The sequence below is a fragment of the Oreochromis aureus genome, linkage group 5 (genome assembly GCF_013358895.1).
Source record: "Oreochromis aureus strain Israel breed Guangdong linkage group 5, ZZ_aureus, whole genome shotgun sequence".
NCBI lineage: Eukaryota > Metazoa > Chordata > Actinopteri > Cichliformes > Cichlidae > Oreochromis > Oreochromis aureus.
In genome coordinates this window covers 5,692,337-5,709,703 of record NC_052946.1, presented here as the reverse complement: position 1 = coordinate 5,709,703, position 17,367 = coordinate 5,692,337, and the positions used below count along the sequence as shown (strand labels likewise).

Below are 17,367 nucleotides of genomic sequence, written 5' to 3'. Positions count from 1 at the left end.
GGCGCGTTTGACTCGCGGAAAAAACCATGCGCGTCAGTTTGTGTGTTGCATTTTGTGCACACACGCATATGGCGTCAACCGCTCGAGTTGGAAAAATCTGAACTCCAGCGTCAAATCGCGCCGCGACAACCAATCAGGAGCCTGGTGACGTGGCTGTAACCTAGGTCAAAGGGGCAGATCCAGCCAAAGCCCTTCATTCTTCATTCAGTATGGAGGAGAAGCTCATCAGTGCCGTGGCTAATCATCCAGAGCTATATGATGCTAGCTGCTACTTTTACCGAGACAGTAATAAAAAGGACCTAGCTTGGAGGCACATAAGTGAGGAGATCGGGCAACCTGGTAAGTTCATTCATTCTTCTTTTTAATTTTCAGACTGACCCGATGAAGCCGCGCAAAAGCTAGCAAGCCCGCCTACTGTCCCGCTATTTTCCCACTGATGTACAAATACTTTTCTGCTAACAAGATAATGTGTTTATTCAGAGGACATCTGCAGGAGAAAGTGGAAGAGCCTCAGGGACACGTATAATAAGGAGAAGAGGACAGAGAAGGAGAAGAGGAGTGGGTCTGCAGCAGGATCGGGGAGGAGATGGAAGTTCTTCGCGGTCATGGGGTTTCTGGACCCCTTCCTCACCCCGCGGGAGACTAGCGGTAATATGGTGCGGACCATGGAGAACTCCCCCCCCCCCCGGCATAATAGCGCGGCATAATAATACTTTTACGTTTTAAAATCGACAAAAGTTTGCACTTTGAGAATCAACTTGTGAGAACTGCGACTACTGTTCATGTGCTGCAATAAATGAGAGACCACTGTATATAATTTCTCTATGACTATTGTCTTCAACCTGTTAACATTTAATATTGTCTTGATAGAGTCAACTGATTATGCAGCAGAACCATCCCCTGTTGCTTCTCCTGGCTCTCCAGCCCCTGGTCCCTCCACTCCTGCTGCTGCACCCACAGGTATGTACATCAAGCACTGATAGCTTTTTACTCGCTTGGATTCCCTTGTGATCACCTTTACTAAATATCTACAACCAATCTGTTTATATCCTTGAGAAGAGATATTTTACTGTTATTTTATCATTACATCAGAATCATATAATAAGCATTGCATTAAAGCATTTATTGAAGCTATTGACATTACATTAACGTTTGTATTACAGTGATTGTTATAACCTCATGTTAATCTTCTATTTACAGGTGTTGGTATAATCATATAATCTTTCATTACAGGTGTAACCATGATCATCTTTATACATATTGCCGCTTGGTGCTTATTATGGAGTTGTGCTCACGTCAGTAAGGGTTAAAAGCTACAGTCAGCGGGATGTCTGGCTGATCTATTGAGGAAGTGACGAGGCGTAGAAGGCCGCACATGCTTACGAAACACATATATCATGTTATTCATCATTATCCTTTATTCATTTATACTCTTCTTATTAAGCTTTGAGTAGTGGCATTTGATTAGAACATTTATTACATGTATGATTTCGGTTAGGTTATTGCACACATGCAGAGTTGGCCTCTGTCCTTATAGACAGAGTGAATGCTGAGGTCGAGGCACACACGCACACACACAAGCAGTAGTTAAACTCATGTAGAGGGGAGAGTTCAAACATTTAAATAATAGTTTGCAAGGCCTTGTAGCTGTTTGATTATGCTTGCAGGAGAGACTGTTTGTTCCAGGGGATAAGCAGAGTTAGAAGATTACTGGGAAGGATCTGGCCTCGGGAAGAAGAAGATGTTCTTTTAATGTGTTAAAAGTTGTCAACATTGATTGTATTGTACCTACTTTACGCATGAGGGGGCGTTCTAATACCCTGATGTTCATAAAAACTATTGTTGTGTGGTTTTCGGAGAGAGATCTGGTGCTGTCTGCGTACAGTGTCCCATCTCCCACACGTGTGCATTAAAATCATCGTTTGACTTGACCCGGCCGGACCAGTGTTGTTATTTTGGTTTTCCTCCTGTATCCATCCCCAATATTTTGAACCCGTGACAATCCTGTTTTTTTTTTAATTTTGAAAATGAAAATCTAGTAGCAGCCTTTTCATTACTTTGTGTTGTTTTGTGCTGTGTTTTACAGGCCCACAGAGGACAGCTCGAAGGCGGTCGAGGGACGGGTCCCAGGACGGTCCATCGGCGGTGGAGCTGGCCATCCTGGAGTCCCTAAAGAGGCCACGCCAGTCTCCAACAGAACATTTCCTCGGCCTTGTTCCTGCTCTGGAGAGCATGCCGCCTCAGACACGAGAATTCGTGAAATTTCAAATGTGTAAATTAGCTTTTGAAAACAGCACAGCTGTGTTAAATTTGGAAACATTGGACCCTAATGATCAGTAGTTTTCTGATGAGGCAGCAGGCTCTCCAGGGCAGAAACAATGTTCTTATTTTTCTCCTCCTTCTCCCTGAGGCTTTTCCACTCCAAGCTGGGTCCTTTTTATTCCTGTCTCTCTGTAAATACTTAAATTTTATATATTTATGTTTAATGTTTTTGTTAGTGAATTTATATATTTTTTCCAATAAACATGTGTAATGACTAATGTCTCTGTTCTATTACACAGCAAATGTTGACACACGACTTGACACAAGTAGAATTTATTTCATATTATACTAATGACAAAATATACCAATACAGTGTGATGCAAAAGTTTGGGCAACCTTGTTAAAAGTCATTATTTTCCTGTACAAATCATTGGTTGTCACAATAAAAATTGTCAGTTAAATACATCATATAGGAGACACACACAGTGATATTTGAGAAGTGAAATGAAGTTCACTGGATTTACAGAAAGTGTGCAATAACTGTTTAAACAAAATCAAGCAGGTGCATATATTGGCAACACAAAAAAAGAGTAATGAAATAAATATTTAGTGTATATTAATGTGTGTCTCCTATATGATATATGCAAGTGACACTTTTCACTGTAACAGCGATTCATACAGGAAAATAATGACTATTATTAATAAGGTTGCCCAAACTTTTGCATCACACTGTATATAGGAACATAGTGAAGACAAGTTACTTAAGAGAGTAAAAAGAGTTTAGTTTATTTTGGAGTAGAGCTCCATTTATTAAGAAAAATTTAAAAAGACAGGAACACTCTTTAGAGGTTTGTGGGTGGCTAAAAGAGCCGTTGTGGGGAAGTCACTCGGACTTCAAACAGGCTACTCCTTTGGTTGCCAAGACACAGCTCCCTCCGCCGAGAAGTGGGCCATGAACTTCTCCCTCACCAGGACAGCCTCTCTGGAGGAGTTGTTTGCTGCTACACGACCCAGGCCTTGCAACGGCTCCACCACAGCAGGTGCCACACCCCTCACAGCAGGTGCCCCTCTCTCGTCCCAACAGCGCAGAAAATTGTGGAGAACGCACGTTGCCTTCACACACTTCTCCGCAATTTCAGGACGGAGCTCCATGGAGCGCCGATACAATCTCCACTGTGAGGAGAGGACACCGAAGGCACCCTCCACTATCATCCTGGCCCTGGAAAGGCGATAGTTAAAGATCCTCTTCTCTAAAGGGAGGAGGCGTCCAGGGAAAGGCCTCATGAGCTCACGCCGCAGCGGGAACGCTTCATCAGCCACAAAGACATGGGGCTGGGCTCCACGGTGTTCTCCACCAGGTAGAGGCTGGTCAGGAGGCAGATGGAGAGTCCCAGCCCAAAGAGCCTGACCAAAGGTGGAGTTGGCCAGAATACCACCGTCGCTGGTCCTCCCGTACCCCCTAACATCAATAACGCAGAAGCGATACCTTGCATCTACAACCGCAAGGAGAACAATGGAAAAAGTTCCCTTGTAGTTGTGGAACATGGATCCTGAGTTGGGGGGTGCCTTCGTCTGGACGTGCTTCCCATCCAGAGCTCCACAGCAGAGAGGGAAGTGCCAGCGCTCCTGGAATCCCTCTGCAATGGACCACCAGTCTGCAGTTGAAGGCACAGCCATGAAATTATCCACTAGACAGTCCCAGATGGCCGTCGCTACCTGGGGGATGATCTGGCTCACTGTGGACACACCAACTCGAAAACTGAATGCGATGGTCCTGAAGGAGTCCCCGGTGGCAAGGAACCTGGACAAAATTGTTTAAAATTAGTATTATGTGTACTGCAGTTACAAAATACATTATTCAAATTCCAAAATACTTTTGTGATGTCAGATTTAAATTACAAAACATAAATCTTACATAAAACATTTTGTAATTATAAGGATAATTACATAATGTATATTAGATATAATCTAAAACAGTCTGCGGGGATTATATACAAATATTCAACTATCCCAGAATTAAATCTGGTCTAAATAAAAAAAAGGAGTGCGTATCACTACAAAGGTTAACTCACAGTGGTCCTCATACCACAGTTTTATATCAGCAAACACTGAGAGCATACACTGATAGACACCACAGCCATGCTATCATTGTAAACACTGATAACAGCATAAATCGAATTAAATCGGGACTTGATGAGACCTTTCGAGTATCACTAGAAATATTATACACAGTCGTCTCCATACCACAGTTTGCTTTCAGTAAACACTGACGGCATTCACTGTTAGCATAGCACATCCATGTTAGCAGTGTATAAACGGATGGTTTAGCATATATTAGCACAGGTATCAATAAAGGACTACCGTATTAAACACTTTTACTAACCTCAGGCAGATGGACAGGCGCTCTGCAGGTGGGATTCAGCGCCTGTAGTTGGTGTCTAGGCGGGCGATTCTGGGACCGACGCGGGAAAGCAGGTCCTCAAACTGGCCGAGTGAAAGACGGTGGTATCGCTGGAATCGGCCGTCATCCAGGCGCGGCTCCTGGAGCAAATGGTGAAACTCAATTAATTTATATTTAATTGTGTTATGGTTTGCAGTGTTTTGTGTTGTTTCACTTTAAATTTGTTTAAAAGGAAAAAGCTGAAAATTTAAATAGTTAAAAGTTGAAATGTAAATAGTTGGTTTTCGTATTATATGATTTATTTACTACATTTTATGTGGAGTGAATAAATAAAAGCATATTTACGGTGGCCCTTAGAGACAAAGCATGTACAAACTCCAAAACATGTGAAAACTCAGAAACACGCACAAACTCAGAAGCACGTACAAACTCAGAAGCACGTTGGTTTTTGTATTATATGATTTATTTATTACATTTTATGTGGAGTGAATAAATAAAAGTATATTTACAGTGGCCACTAGAGACAAAGCACGTACAAATTCCGAAGCATGTACAAACTCCAGAGCATGTGAAACCTCCAAAACATGTACAAACTCAAAAACACAATAGAAGTGCTCCAGGATGCTAGGGGCAGTGTTGAGCTTTTGTTACCTAGTGGCAACACAAGCCAGGAAGTACCAACGACCGGATTTGGTGTGTGGTAGTAACAGGTAAATGAACATTTTTTAAAATTATTTGAATATATATGAGTGCTTGTGTATAAATACACAAATAATACACATATGCTTTTAATTGTGTAATTTAAGTGATCTAGGTAGCTCTGTTTTGGAAGTTCAGTTAATGTTAATAATTGGAGTTTGTACTTGTTTTGTCTCTAGGGGCCATCGTATATATTTATATGTAAACATATATAAACAAAACTATTTTTTTACATTAGTAATTCCTTTTGTGCATAATTTTATATTGTTGTTGATAATAAATTAATTAAAGCAACAAAACAACCTGAAGAGCCGGTTGGGAGCCGAAAGAGCTGGCTCTTTTTAGTGAGCCGAGCTGAAAGAGCCGGTTCTCTAAAAAGAGCCGGAATTACCATCACTACTAGAAAAGGTCAGTGATAATTGTCAGCTTCTCTTTGTTTTTATTAACATTATTCATATTAAAGATCAGTTTTTAAAACCTCAAGATGTAACTACAGCCCAGCCAAAGCAGCAGTAAATTAATGATGTATTGTGGATGGATTATCTCAGTTGTTCTCCTGACTGAAGGTTGGTCTGTTTACAGCATCCTACCATGCGATTGCATTTGTCCCTAACCATCGGGAACCCTCACATTAGCTTTCATCAAGTGGAAAAAAGTTAGCGTTCATCCTCCAGCTTCACTGTGCTAATGTGTTTATATTATGCTAACATAGCTGTGTAGCTAGCCACCACATAGCACATCATTATATACCACCTAGCCAAACTTCAGTAACCCTACAAATATCACTAGTTTTCTGTCTTCATTTATGTTGAAAGTGATAGCAGAGCTGTACGTTTTAACTTCTTCAGAAATCCCTCAGTCAAAACATGGTATAATATGTTTAGGTGGAAACTAGCGAGCTAACTTCCTGCTAACTTCTAACTCTGCTAAATTTCATAAATTCTGTTATCATGGATGCCTGGATGTTAAACTTAATTGTTACACCTGGTAAAGCAGCCACACTGATCATTTTATTAAAGATGAAAGAATTTAGAGAGCTTTTAACTCTCAGTGATGCCGGAGTGTTTGTTTGACTTTGGGACCTGAAACAGAGTTTGGACCCAAAAATGGCTAGTGATATCAGACGTAAAGACCAGATACGCCGCAAACAACCAACCACATGACCTCACCTTCTGTACTGTTAGAAGATGGCACTACACTTGTTTTTAAAATTTTAACTTTGAGCACTTATTTCTTAAATCCAGCTTGACGGACAGAGTTACATCTATGTCAGTCTTTGAGGGCAGGGCTCAATGGAGTAAATTAGCCTTTATATGTATACTGTTTTATGTTCCCTTTAAAGGTTTTGCTGTCAATTTCAATGATAGCATTAAGATAATAATGCTGATGTTTGCAAATCTAACAAAGCATTTAAACAACATGAAAGTGAAGTCCTTAAACTTGAATGATGTTATTAATTTTAGATACCTAGCAACTGGTTACGATTTCATCCAGTTACCAAGTGGGTATCTCCACTGTGACATACATTTTGCCAGATGTCACCAAGACCGTTTGGGACAGCCTGGTGGATGAATTTCTGCCTGTGCCAAAGGAGATTGTCCGTGGGTTCGATAGAGGTGGAACTTCCTCAGCTGTCTGGGGGCATTCGATGGAAAGCATGCAGTGATACAGGCACTCAGGTTACCTGTATTTGAATTACAAGGGGGCATACTTGACGGTGGTTTTGCTCTTGTTGACTCAAATGAATTTTTTAGTTTGGTGGATCCTTTGGGCGAAACAGTAATGACGAATAATATAACCAATGCTCGTTTCCCTGGCGTTGAATATCTGGGGCTTATGCGACCAGTCTTTGTGGGAGATAGGGCTTTTTCCCTCAGGTAAGTGTAGGAATTTGTTCTCTGACTTTAACTACTTTACTTTTACTTTTAACCGGAATATTTGTTATTTTCTTAATGTTTTGGTGAATCACATAAAAAAAATAAGAAAGTGCAAAAATGTAATTGTTTTAATATTTTGCAGAATTATGCGATAAACCTTTTCAGCATTTATATTGTATTGTTGCAGAGTTTTAGTCTGTATCTATAGATTTCCACATCCTTTTCATATTACGTCCTTACAAGGAGGAATGTGTTGAGGCCTTAAAATAGAAAAGGCCTTACCAGTGTTTAACCTGCAGCTTGCCTCAGAGAGAGCAACAAGTGTAGGTTTAGTTTTAGTTTTGTTTTCATCCTTGTTTATGGACAAGCGTAAGGGAAAGGACACCACCAGATCTTTACAATGTTTGTTCACCTTTATGTACACAAGAGTTGAAATTTTCCAAATCGTGCACTTAAATATGCTCATTGCCTACCTTTTTTGCTGGTTACTCTTCTGTTGTAATGGCCTTAGTTAAACATGGTGAATGGTATTGATGTGGGGGCGGCTGCTGTGCGATTCATTAGCTGGAATGTGAAGGGTTTGAATGGGCCTGTCAAAAGAGCTAGGATATTTAATCATCTTAAGTATCTAAAATGTGACATTGCATTTCTCCAGGAAACCCACCTGTTGGTAAAAGATCATATCAGACTTAAGAAAGGATGGGTAGGAAAAACATTCCATTCGAGCCTCAACTCAAAAACATGTGGAACAGCCATACTAATCCATAAAAGAATTCAATTTAATGCATCCACTGTTATTTCAGACCCGCAGGGGCGATTTGTGATGGTTTCAGGACTCCTGTACCATAAACCTATGGTTCTGATAAATATTTATGCCCCGAACTGGGATGATGATAAGTTTATTAGCAAAATAATATCATTAATTCCAGATATGAACTCAAAACAGCTGATTTTTGGTGGAGATTTGAACTGTGTGATGAACGTAGCACTTGACCGTTCCAGCTGTAAACCTACAAATCTCTCTAAAAAAGCCAAGTTATTATCCGTTTTATGTGTTGACCCCTGGCGGTTTTTATTTCCACAAAGTAAATCATTTTCTTTTTTCTCTAATGTACATCGTTCATATAGTAGAATAGACTATTTCTTCATTGACCAGAATCTTCTCTCCTTAGTCAAGAAAACTGAATATTTAACCATTGTAGAGTCAGATCATGCCCCTGTACTTTTAGATCTTGCGTTTCCTTTTTACCAATCAGAACACCCACCCTGGAAATTAGACAGGACTCTCCTGGCAGATGAGGGTTTCTGTGAAACGATATCAAAAAAAATAATGACTTTTTAATTTTCAACCAGAAAGATAATGTTTCACCTTCCCTCTTGTGGGAAACATTAAAGGCCGTAATCAGGGGAGAAATCATCTCATATTCGTCTAGAAAAAACAAAATGAATCGAATTAGGCAAGAGGAACTAATTAAAACCATCGCTATGTTAGATGCTCAGTACTCTGCTTCTCCTTCTCCTGAGCTTTATAAAAGGAAGCTAGATCTCCAAACACAATACAATTTGCTGTCAACTGAAAAAACTGAACGTCTTCTGTTAAAATCACGAGGTTATGTATATGAGCACGGCGACAAAGCCGGACATTTATTAGCACACCAACTTAAATGCCGCTCAGCCGCACAACAAATCACACAAATACAAAAAGATGATGGTGAGCTAACAATTGACCCTGAAGAAATTAAAGAAACTTTCACTACATTTTATTCAAATTCAATTCAATTCAATTCAATTCAATTTTATTTATATAGCGCCAAATCACAACAAAAGTCGCCTCAAGGCGCTTTATATTGTACAATAGATCGCACAATAATAAATACAGAGAAAACCCCAACAATCATATCATATGACCCCTATGAGCAAGCACTTTGGCGACAGTGGGAAGGAAAAACTCCCTTTAACAGGAAGAAACCTCCGGCAGAACCAGGCTCAGGGAGGGGCGGCCATCTGCTGCGACCGGTTGGGGTGAAGAAGGAAAACAGGATGAAAGACATGCTGTGGAAGAGAGACAGAAATTAATAACAGATATGATTCGATGCAGAGAGGTCTATTAACACATAGTGAGTGGCTGGAAAGGAAAAACTCAATGCATCATGGGAATCCCCGGCAGCTCACGTCTATTGCAGCATAACTAAGGGAGGATTCAGGGTCACCTGGTCCAGCCCTAACTATATGCTTTTAGAAAAAGGAAAGTTTTAAGCCTAATCTTGAAAGTAGAGATAGTGTCTGTCTCCCGAATCCAAACTGGAAGCTGGTTCCACAGAAGAGGGGCCTGAAAACTGAAGGCTCTGCCTCCCATTCTACTTTTAAATACTCTAGGAACAACAAGTAGGCCTGCAGAGCGAGAGCGAAGTGCTCTAATAGGGTGAGATATGGTACCACAAGGTCATTAAGATAAGATGGGGCCTGATTATTTAAGACCTTGTATGTGAGGAGCAGGATTTTGAATTCAATTCTGGATTTAACAGGAAGCCAATGAAGGGAAGCCAAAACAGGAGAAATATGCTCTCTCCTTCTAGTCCCTGTCAGTACTCTTGCTGCAGCATTTTGGATTAACTGAAGACTTTTCAGGGAGTTTTTAGGACATCCTGATAATAAAGAATTACAGTAGTCCAGCCTGGAAGTAATGAAGGCATGAACTAGTTTTTCAGCATCACTCTGAGACAGGATATTTCTAATTTTAGAGATGTTGCGCAAATGGAAGAAAGCAGTCTTACATATTTGTTTAATATGTGCGTTAAAGGACATGTCCTGGTCAAAAATGACTCCAAGGTTCCTCACAGTGTTACTGGAGGCCAAGGTAATGCCATCCAGAGTAAGAATCTGGTTAGATACCATATTTCTAAGATTCTCAGGGCCGAGTACAATAACCTCAGTTTTATCTGAATTAAGAAGCAAATCTATATACATCTGAGACTACAAGTGTCTGCTCTGATATGGAGCATTTCTTTAATAATCTTCAGGTTCCTCTTGTAACAGCGGCCCATAGGACTGAAACTGAACTTCCACTCAGTCATGTAGAAATAGGTACTGCAATAAAGGCGATGCAGAATGGCAAGGCACCGGGCCCTGATGGGTATCCCATTGAGTTTTATAAAAAAATTTCTGACAAGCTAATAACAATTTTACTTGACGTCTTTAATGATTCTTTGTCTCGTGGGTCACTTCCACAGACAATGACTGAAGCATCTATTGTCCTCTTGCTGAAATCAGGTAAAGACAGCACAGAACCTGGTTCATACCGTCCCATTTCACTCCTAAACTGTGATGTAAAAATCTTGGCAAAGGCTCTTGCCCTAGGCCTAGAAACCACAATCCACGACGTAATATCTGCTGACCAAACTGGCTTTATCCCAGGCCGTCACTCATTTACGAATGTCCGTCGGCTCCTAAATGTCATCCACTCTCCTGCATCCAGAGTGGTGCCTGAGGTGGTTATCGCGCTGGATGCAGAGAAAGCATTTGATAGGGTGGAATGGGGTTATTTATCCGCTTGTTTAAAAAAATTTGGCTACGGCCCCAACTTCACTTCATGGATAAGACTTTTATATACATCACCCAAAGCCTCTGTAATCATAAATGGTAAATGTTCACGTTATTTTAAGTTGACAAGGGGTACCCGTCAGGGCTGTCCAATCAGTCCATTGTTATTTGCCCTGGCCATAGAGCCCCTCTCTTTTACACTCAAAACCTCACAATCAATTGCAGGTATCCATAGGATGGATAAAGAGCATAGAGTGTCCCTTTATGCAGATGATCTGTTAATATATGTATCTGATCCTGTTTCATGTGTCCCCCATATTATCCACACCCTAAGCAGCTTTGGCTCCTTTTCTGGGTACAAACTGAACTTCAGTAAAAGCGAATGCTATCCTGTTAACGATTTGGCTCTTCAAATACAGAACAGTGCTACAGCTTTCAAAACAGCTAAAAACGGCTTTTAATATCTAGGCATAAATATAACAAGAGATTTGCATAATCTCTATGAAAAAAATTTCTGTCCATTACTTGAAAAGGTCAAATCAGACTTAAAGAAATGGAAGCCACTTCATCTATCGTTGGCAGGGAAGGTAAATTGTATAAAAATGAATATACTCCCCAAGTTTCTTTATCTTTTTCAGTGTATCCCACTTTACCTTCCAAAATCATTTTTTAAATCTGTTGATAAAGCTCTGATCTCATTTATATGGGATGGTAAAAAACCTAGAATACGCCTGGATCTGTTACAGAGGCCTAAAAACCTAGGCGGCTTAGCACTTCCAAATTTCCGCCATTACTATTGGGCCTCAAATGTTCAAATAATCATATATTGGCTCAATACCCCTGATGAAGACTGGTGCCAAATTGAAGCAGCGTCTTGCATCTCCACTTCTCTTAGAGCCTTGGTCACCTCCAGCCTTCCAATTTCCTCACGGCAGCACACCACCAGTCCTATAGTTATTAACACCCTCAAAATATGGGCTCAATTTCGAAAGAACTTTGGGTTTGAAAATCTTCTCCATTTAACCCCTATACACAATAATCACCTTTTCCTTCCCGTCAGATTAGACTCTGAATTTGCTCTTTGGCAGAGACGAGGCCTCCATAACTTCTCTGACATGTACATAGACGGTGTCTTGGCAAGTTTTCAGGATTTGTCACACAAATTTGACCTCCCTCGGTCCAGCTTATTTAGATACTTTCAAGTTCGCCACTTCCTTCAGCATCATAACCCCGACTTTCCAAATATAACTCCATTTACTGCTGTAGATGATCTGTTGAAACTGACATTTAAGCCTAAAGGCCTTATCTCAAGAATTAATAATTGTATAGCCTCCTTTAAGAATATAACAATGGCAAAGATCAGAGCAGACTGGGAGAATGAGCTGGGGGTGGACTTAGAGGAGGAGACCTGGGAGAGCGCTCTTTTAAGAGTAAACAACGGCACTTTTTGTGCTAAATTAAACATCATACAGTTCAAGATTTTACACCGCATTCATTACTCCAAGGCAAGACTGGCCAGAATATTTCCAAACATAGATGCAAGCTGTGAGAGATGTAGAAATCCCTCTGCAGATTTAACACATATGTTTTGGTCATGTCGTACTTTAAAAGCCTACTGGTCAACAATTTTCAATAGTTTGTCCGAAGCATTGAATGTTGAACTTCAACCCAATGCAGCTATGGGTATATTTGGTGTCACAGATAGAGGACATAGAACATTAAGGAAGAGTCATAAAAACATAATTGCTTTCACTACACTGCTTGCACACAGAAGGATATTGTTGCATTGGAAGTCAAAAAAGCCACCCAAAGCGGCTTTGTGGTTTAGTGACCTGACACAATTTATACAGTTGGAAAAGATAAAGTACACTCTCAAGGGGTCGAAGGAGAGATTCTTTGCTGTTTGGGATACATTCCTAAAACATTTAGAGAAAATTAAAACCATACCCACCTGAAAGAGGCTTGACAGCTGCCGAAAATCCTTTTTTTTGTGTGTGATTGGGATTATTTTTGTGCAAAATATCGCCCTTTAAGTGCACATCTTCAAATATGGTGAATTTCCTTGTACCTCATTTAAATTCACTTTATTCATTTTATTTATTTATTTATTTATTTATTTTCCCTTTGGATCGGTGTCCAATATGTTTTTGGGGTGGCATAAATATATAAAAAGGAGCACTGTGGCCTTGCTATATGTATGTCTTTGTACTACATTGTTGATGCTCAATAAAAAAAGAAAAGAAAAAAGAAAAGGCCTTACCCAGCTAAGGAGGATATTAACACCTCTCTCTGTGCCCGGAGAGTTGGAGAGAATGCCTTTGGGATCCCTGCTGCACAGTTTCAGGTAAAAAATGATCAGGTATTACAAATGAGTAGGGGAGACAACAATTAGTGTAGTGTAAATGTAAATGCGTTCATCACCTTATGTCTGATGAAAATACGTACATATACACACGTATTTCTGTTATTCTGGGGGATTATTTGCGATATGCTAATAGGCTAATGACTTTTTGTTGACAAGATCAAGAACGTACTTGATTTACAGTAATTTTTATACACACCCCATTGTCAGAGGGTCAAAAGTACAGAAGAGGATTAGGGCCACTGGAAAGAAAAAAAAAAGAATTCTGACTTTTTTCTCAGAATTCTGACTTTTTTCTCAGAATTCTGACTTTAATCTCAGAATTCTGCCTTTTTTTCTCAGAATTCTGAGATTAAAGTCAGAATTCTGACTTTAATCTCAGAATTTTGAGGTGGGCACCTGCAGGCATCCAGCTTCAGTGACAGGGATGTGTCCAGGTGTGCAGGTGGAGACCTAATTCACTAAACATGGTGGATATAAGTGATTTTTTGCGAGGCCGAGGGGTCCCCGAAGATGCTATTTTATTAATGGAAGAGCAGAAGGTGAGTAAAAAAAGAGAGATACTTTGGTGTCTCTTATTTTTACAGGAAAACAGTTACGGTACAGTTACGGTTAGCTGTTAGCATGCTTGTTAGCTTATAATGTTATATAGGAATGAACATGTTTCACGATGTTACAGTATACTAGGTGAATTGACGTTTTAACTGTTGTTGATTGCAGGATCATCCCAGATGGGTTCGTTGCATTTTATTTTATGTTCTACTATTTCATAGTTTTTTAAGGCAGTTAAGCGGAGCTGTGTTACAGATGCTAGCCGCCTGCCAATAACACTGATATATTTGATATTGGCAGTAAGTTACACTTAGTACAGCGGAGGAGAGGAACTGTAATGAATGTTTATGCGGATATTTCACTCAGAAAAATGGGTGGCGTTCATACACAGCCACCGACACAGCCCCGGTTGTTGTTCTGACGGTGGCCGACTGACGATCCCCTCACAACATGTTAGCTAACACAAACTAATGTTGTGCATGTAACTGTGTATACGTTAGTGGTACAGCGTCGGAAGAAATGAGCAAACTGTTAACTGTTTATAATGTCAGAATGACGTCATCGTTCTCCTGCACTGTGTAATGTATGTCAGCTCAAGAAGGAAATCATATCTTATACTCTGAGCTGCCCAGTGCACTTAACGCCTGCGTGTGGAAATGGTAGGCTGCACTACAGTTCACTACCGGTAAAAAATAAACTTAATACAGTATTTGGGGTTTTTTATAGAACAATAAAATAAAAAGTGCTGGCTGAGGAGGCGCTGCCGCGTTGAACTTTGACCTCGGAGTGACGTGGTCGTTTGTTTGAACAACCAGTCGTTTGTTTGAACAACCAATAGAAGTGCAGAAAGTCGCAAATCAGGCATATTGGTCGCCTAAACACAAAAATAAATAAATAAATAACGAAATAATCCCGATGTTGTGCCAAAGTGTGATTTGCAATGTTACTTTGTGTTCTATGTGTAATACCTTTGCTTAAATGACTAAATGGACTGTGTATTTATGACACTGTGTTATATTCCTACATACATAAGTAACATTCATATGTACAGATGAAAATGTACAGAGATATGTACACAAGCTTGTACACAAAAGCCTACTGCTGATCGAGCTGCTCAGTGTTCGTACAGTCTCATGCAGAAGGCGTGGAGGTGTTGTCCATGGTGGATGTTAGCTTAGACAACATCCTCTCCTCCCCAGTCTGCTCAGTGGATTTTAGCGGACCGCTAAAGCTGGCCCTCCCGACCAGTTTGTTAAGTTTCCCCCTGTCCCTCTCTGCCATTCCACCACTCCAGCAGACCACAACATAAAAGACAGCAGACGCCACCACAGTGTCTTAAAACATCCTTAGAAGACGTACTACCTACATCATAACCAATCAAGTCCTGCCTTTTTTTAAATACAGATTAGGATTTACTATTTACTGAAAGGCTATGCATTAGTTTGCTTCTTTCATTATTGTGTTTCGCCCTGCATTAAATAGACATGTCAGATTTGGATGACTTAATAAGACTGTATTTCAGACTTTCCTTCAGTAACAAAGAAATACTTTCAATTTTAGCACATAGTCATCAGACAATTATAAGTGTTCGAACTCTAAAGAGAATCTGTAAAAGACTTGGGCTTTTTAGAAGGAAGAATCAATCAAACTTGGAGGAAGTGCTAGCCTTTGTCCAACAAGAGATCATGACAAATGGACAGATGCAAGGTTATCGTTGGCTACATCTTCGTGCAATTCAACATGGATTTGTGGTGTCACAAGATACTGTAAGATGCATAATCAAATTGGTAGACCCTCAAGGTGTGGAACTGAGACGAGCTCGACGGTTGAGAAGATGTCAGTACAGCTGCAGAGGGCCAAATGCTCTCTGGCACATGGATGGCTATGACAAGTTGAAACCATATGGTATTGCTATCAGTGGCTGCATAGATGGTTGTGGCCGCTATGTTTTGTGGATGGAGGCTTATACCACAAACAATGACCCTAAATTGATTGCAAGTTATTTTCTGCAAACAGTTTCATGCATCAATGGATGTCCAGAGAGGTTACGTGCTGACCGAGGTACAGAAAATGGTTGTGTCGAACAAATGCAGATGTTTTTACGGAGAAACCACACAGACAGTTTTGCAGGTGAGAAAAGTTTCCTTTACGGAAGAAGTACAGCCAACCAACGTATAGAAGGATGGTAGGCTACCCTACGCAAACAGAGTGCACAATTTTGGATGAACTTATTTCAAAGTTTTCAGGATGATGGCCACTTCACAGGGGATTTTTTGGACAAAAGTCTTATCCAGTTCTGCTTTCTCAATCTTATTCAGGTAAAAGCATGTGCTCATGCTATGTAATGTCTTAGCTGCAAAAATAGAAAATATAAATATGGTTAGAACATTTTTTTCTTTAAATAAAATATGAATTTTATTTCCATTTTAATATGTCTTGATGCATGCTCAATCAGCCAGGTAAGGAATGATTTTTGACAAAACATTTCTCACACTGAAAACAATACATCCACATGAACAGAATCAACGTTTTGGGATTCCATTTTAATACTTTGATGGAATTGTACTCATGTTATCAGTGGAACTAACTGCACCTTTCTCAGCACAGGTGCATTGAGCATTAAATTTTTTTATTGCCACATGGTTTTAATTACTATGGAGTCTGTTACCTAGTGGTCCTTTGGGCACGGTTTCAGAAAGCAGTCTTATCATTTGGTAAATTCTCTATTGAAAATATATTGTATAATCATTGCACACTGAGTATAAAGTGTTGGGCTATCTATTCAACAGTAGAATCATGTAGCACCATTCTGTGTCCATGTGCTTTTTAGTGACAGTGCTATTTTGTTTTTGCTGCTTGGTTTTACATTAATTAGAGGTCACTTTCTATGTCTGTTGATTAATGAGTTAATAAGCCTCAACTTTGGCTAAATCTGCTGGTACATGGTCTGTTTCATACACTTATATTGTGCTGTTTTTCATGTAGGATGAACTTGATGAAGTTGTGAACACATGGAACTCGCACAAAATCCGGCCAAGTGGTAGTGCAGCATCGGGTCGACCAGTAGTAATGTACTCATTTCCAGAGCTGCACAGTGCTGAGGACAGACTGAAACCTATTTCTATGGAGGATATCACTTTGTGTATGGAAGAGTGTAGCCCAAAAGGTCAATACCCCTGTGATGAAACAGTCTTTGAACTGTGTTGTCTGCTTATGGTAGAAAATGAATGGGATGCCCCAGGAGATCCACTTGGTGCTGCAGATCTGAATATTAGGTTAAGAGAAGAAATACTGCAAAGTATTTAAGAAACTTCAGTGTGTAAATGTACAAATAAATACAAAATATTTCTGTCTGTGAAGGTTCTCAGTAATCCAGGTCATCGTAGTCAAAGGAGTTTGCAAAGAAAAGCGTCTGGACTTCTTTGAGTTGCTTGAAGACGTTTCACCTCTCATCCGAGAAGCTTCTTCAGTTCTAAGGTCAAATGGCCGAGAGTCCCAGATTTAAACCCAGTGGGAGTATCCCCCCAAGGAGGGACAAAGGACCCCCTGGTGATCCTCTAATCACATGCGCCAAGGTGTGAAAGTGGGTGTGGGACCTAATCAGCCAGGGTTTCGGGTGAGCTCATTGTGAAACATATTGGACAGAGAGGACAGATGGTTTGAAAGAGGAGTGA

General features: G+C 40.2%; 1 protein-coding gene across 2 annotated transcripts; it reads left to right on the top strand.

Moving 5' to 3' along the window:
- The first annotated feature begins 115 nt into the window (after positions 1-115).
- On the top strand, positions 116-2,404 carry LOC120440388. Of its 2 annotated transcripts, none has more exons than XM_039612760.1 (4): positions 116-339; positions 481-648; positions 871-960; positions 2,087-2,404. In XM_039612760.1, exons 1-4 carry the CDS (start codon positions 210-212, stop codon positions 2,338-2,340), a joined length of 642 nt encoding a protein of 213 aa, XP_039468694.1. In that variant the 5' UTR covers positions 116-209; the 3' UTR covers positions 2,341-2,404. The 2 variants fall into 2 exon arrangements, with proteins under 2 accessions (XP_039468694.1, XP_039468695.1); XM_039612761.1 differs by having other exon boundaries at positions 481-656.
- Positions 2,405-17,367: the final 14,963 nt, after the last annotated feature.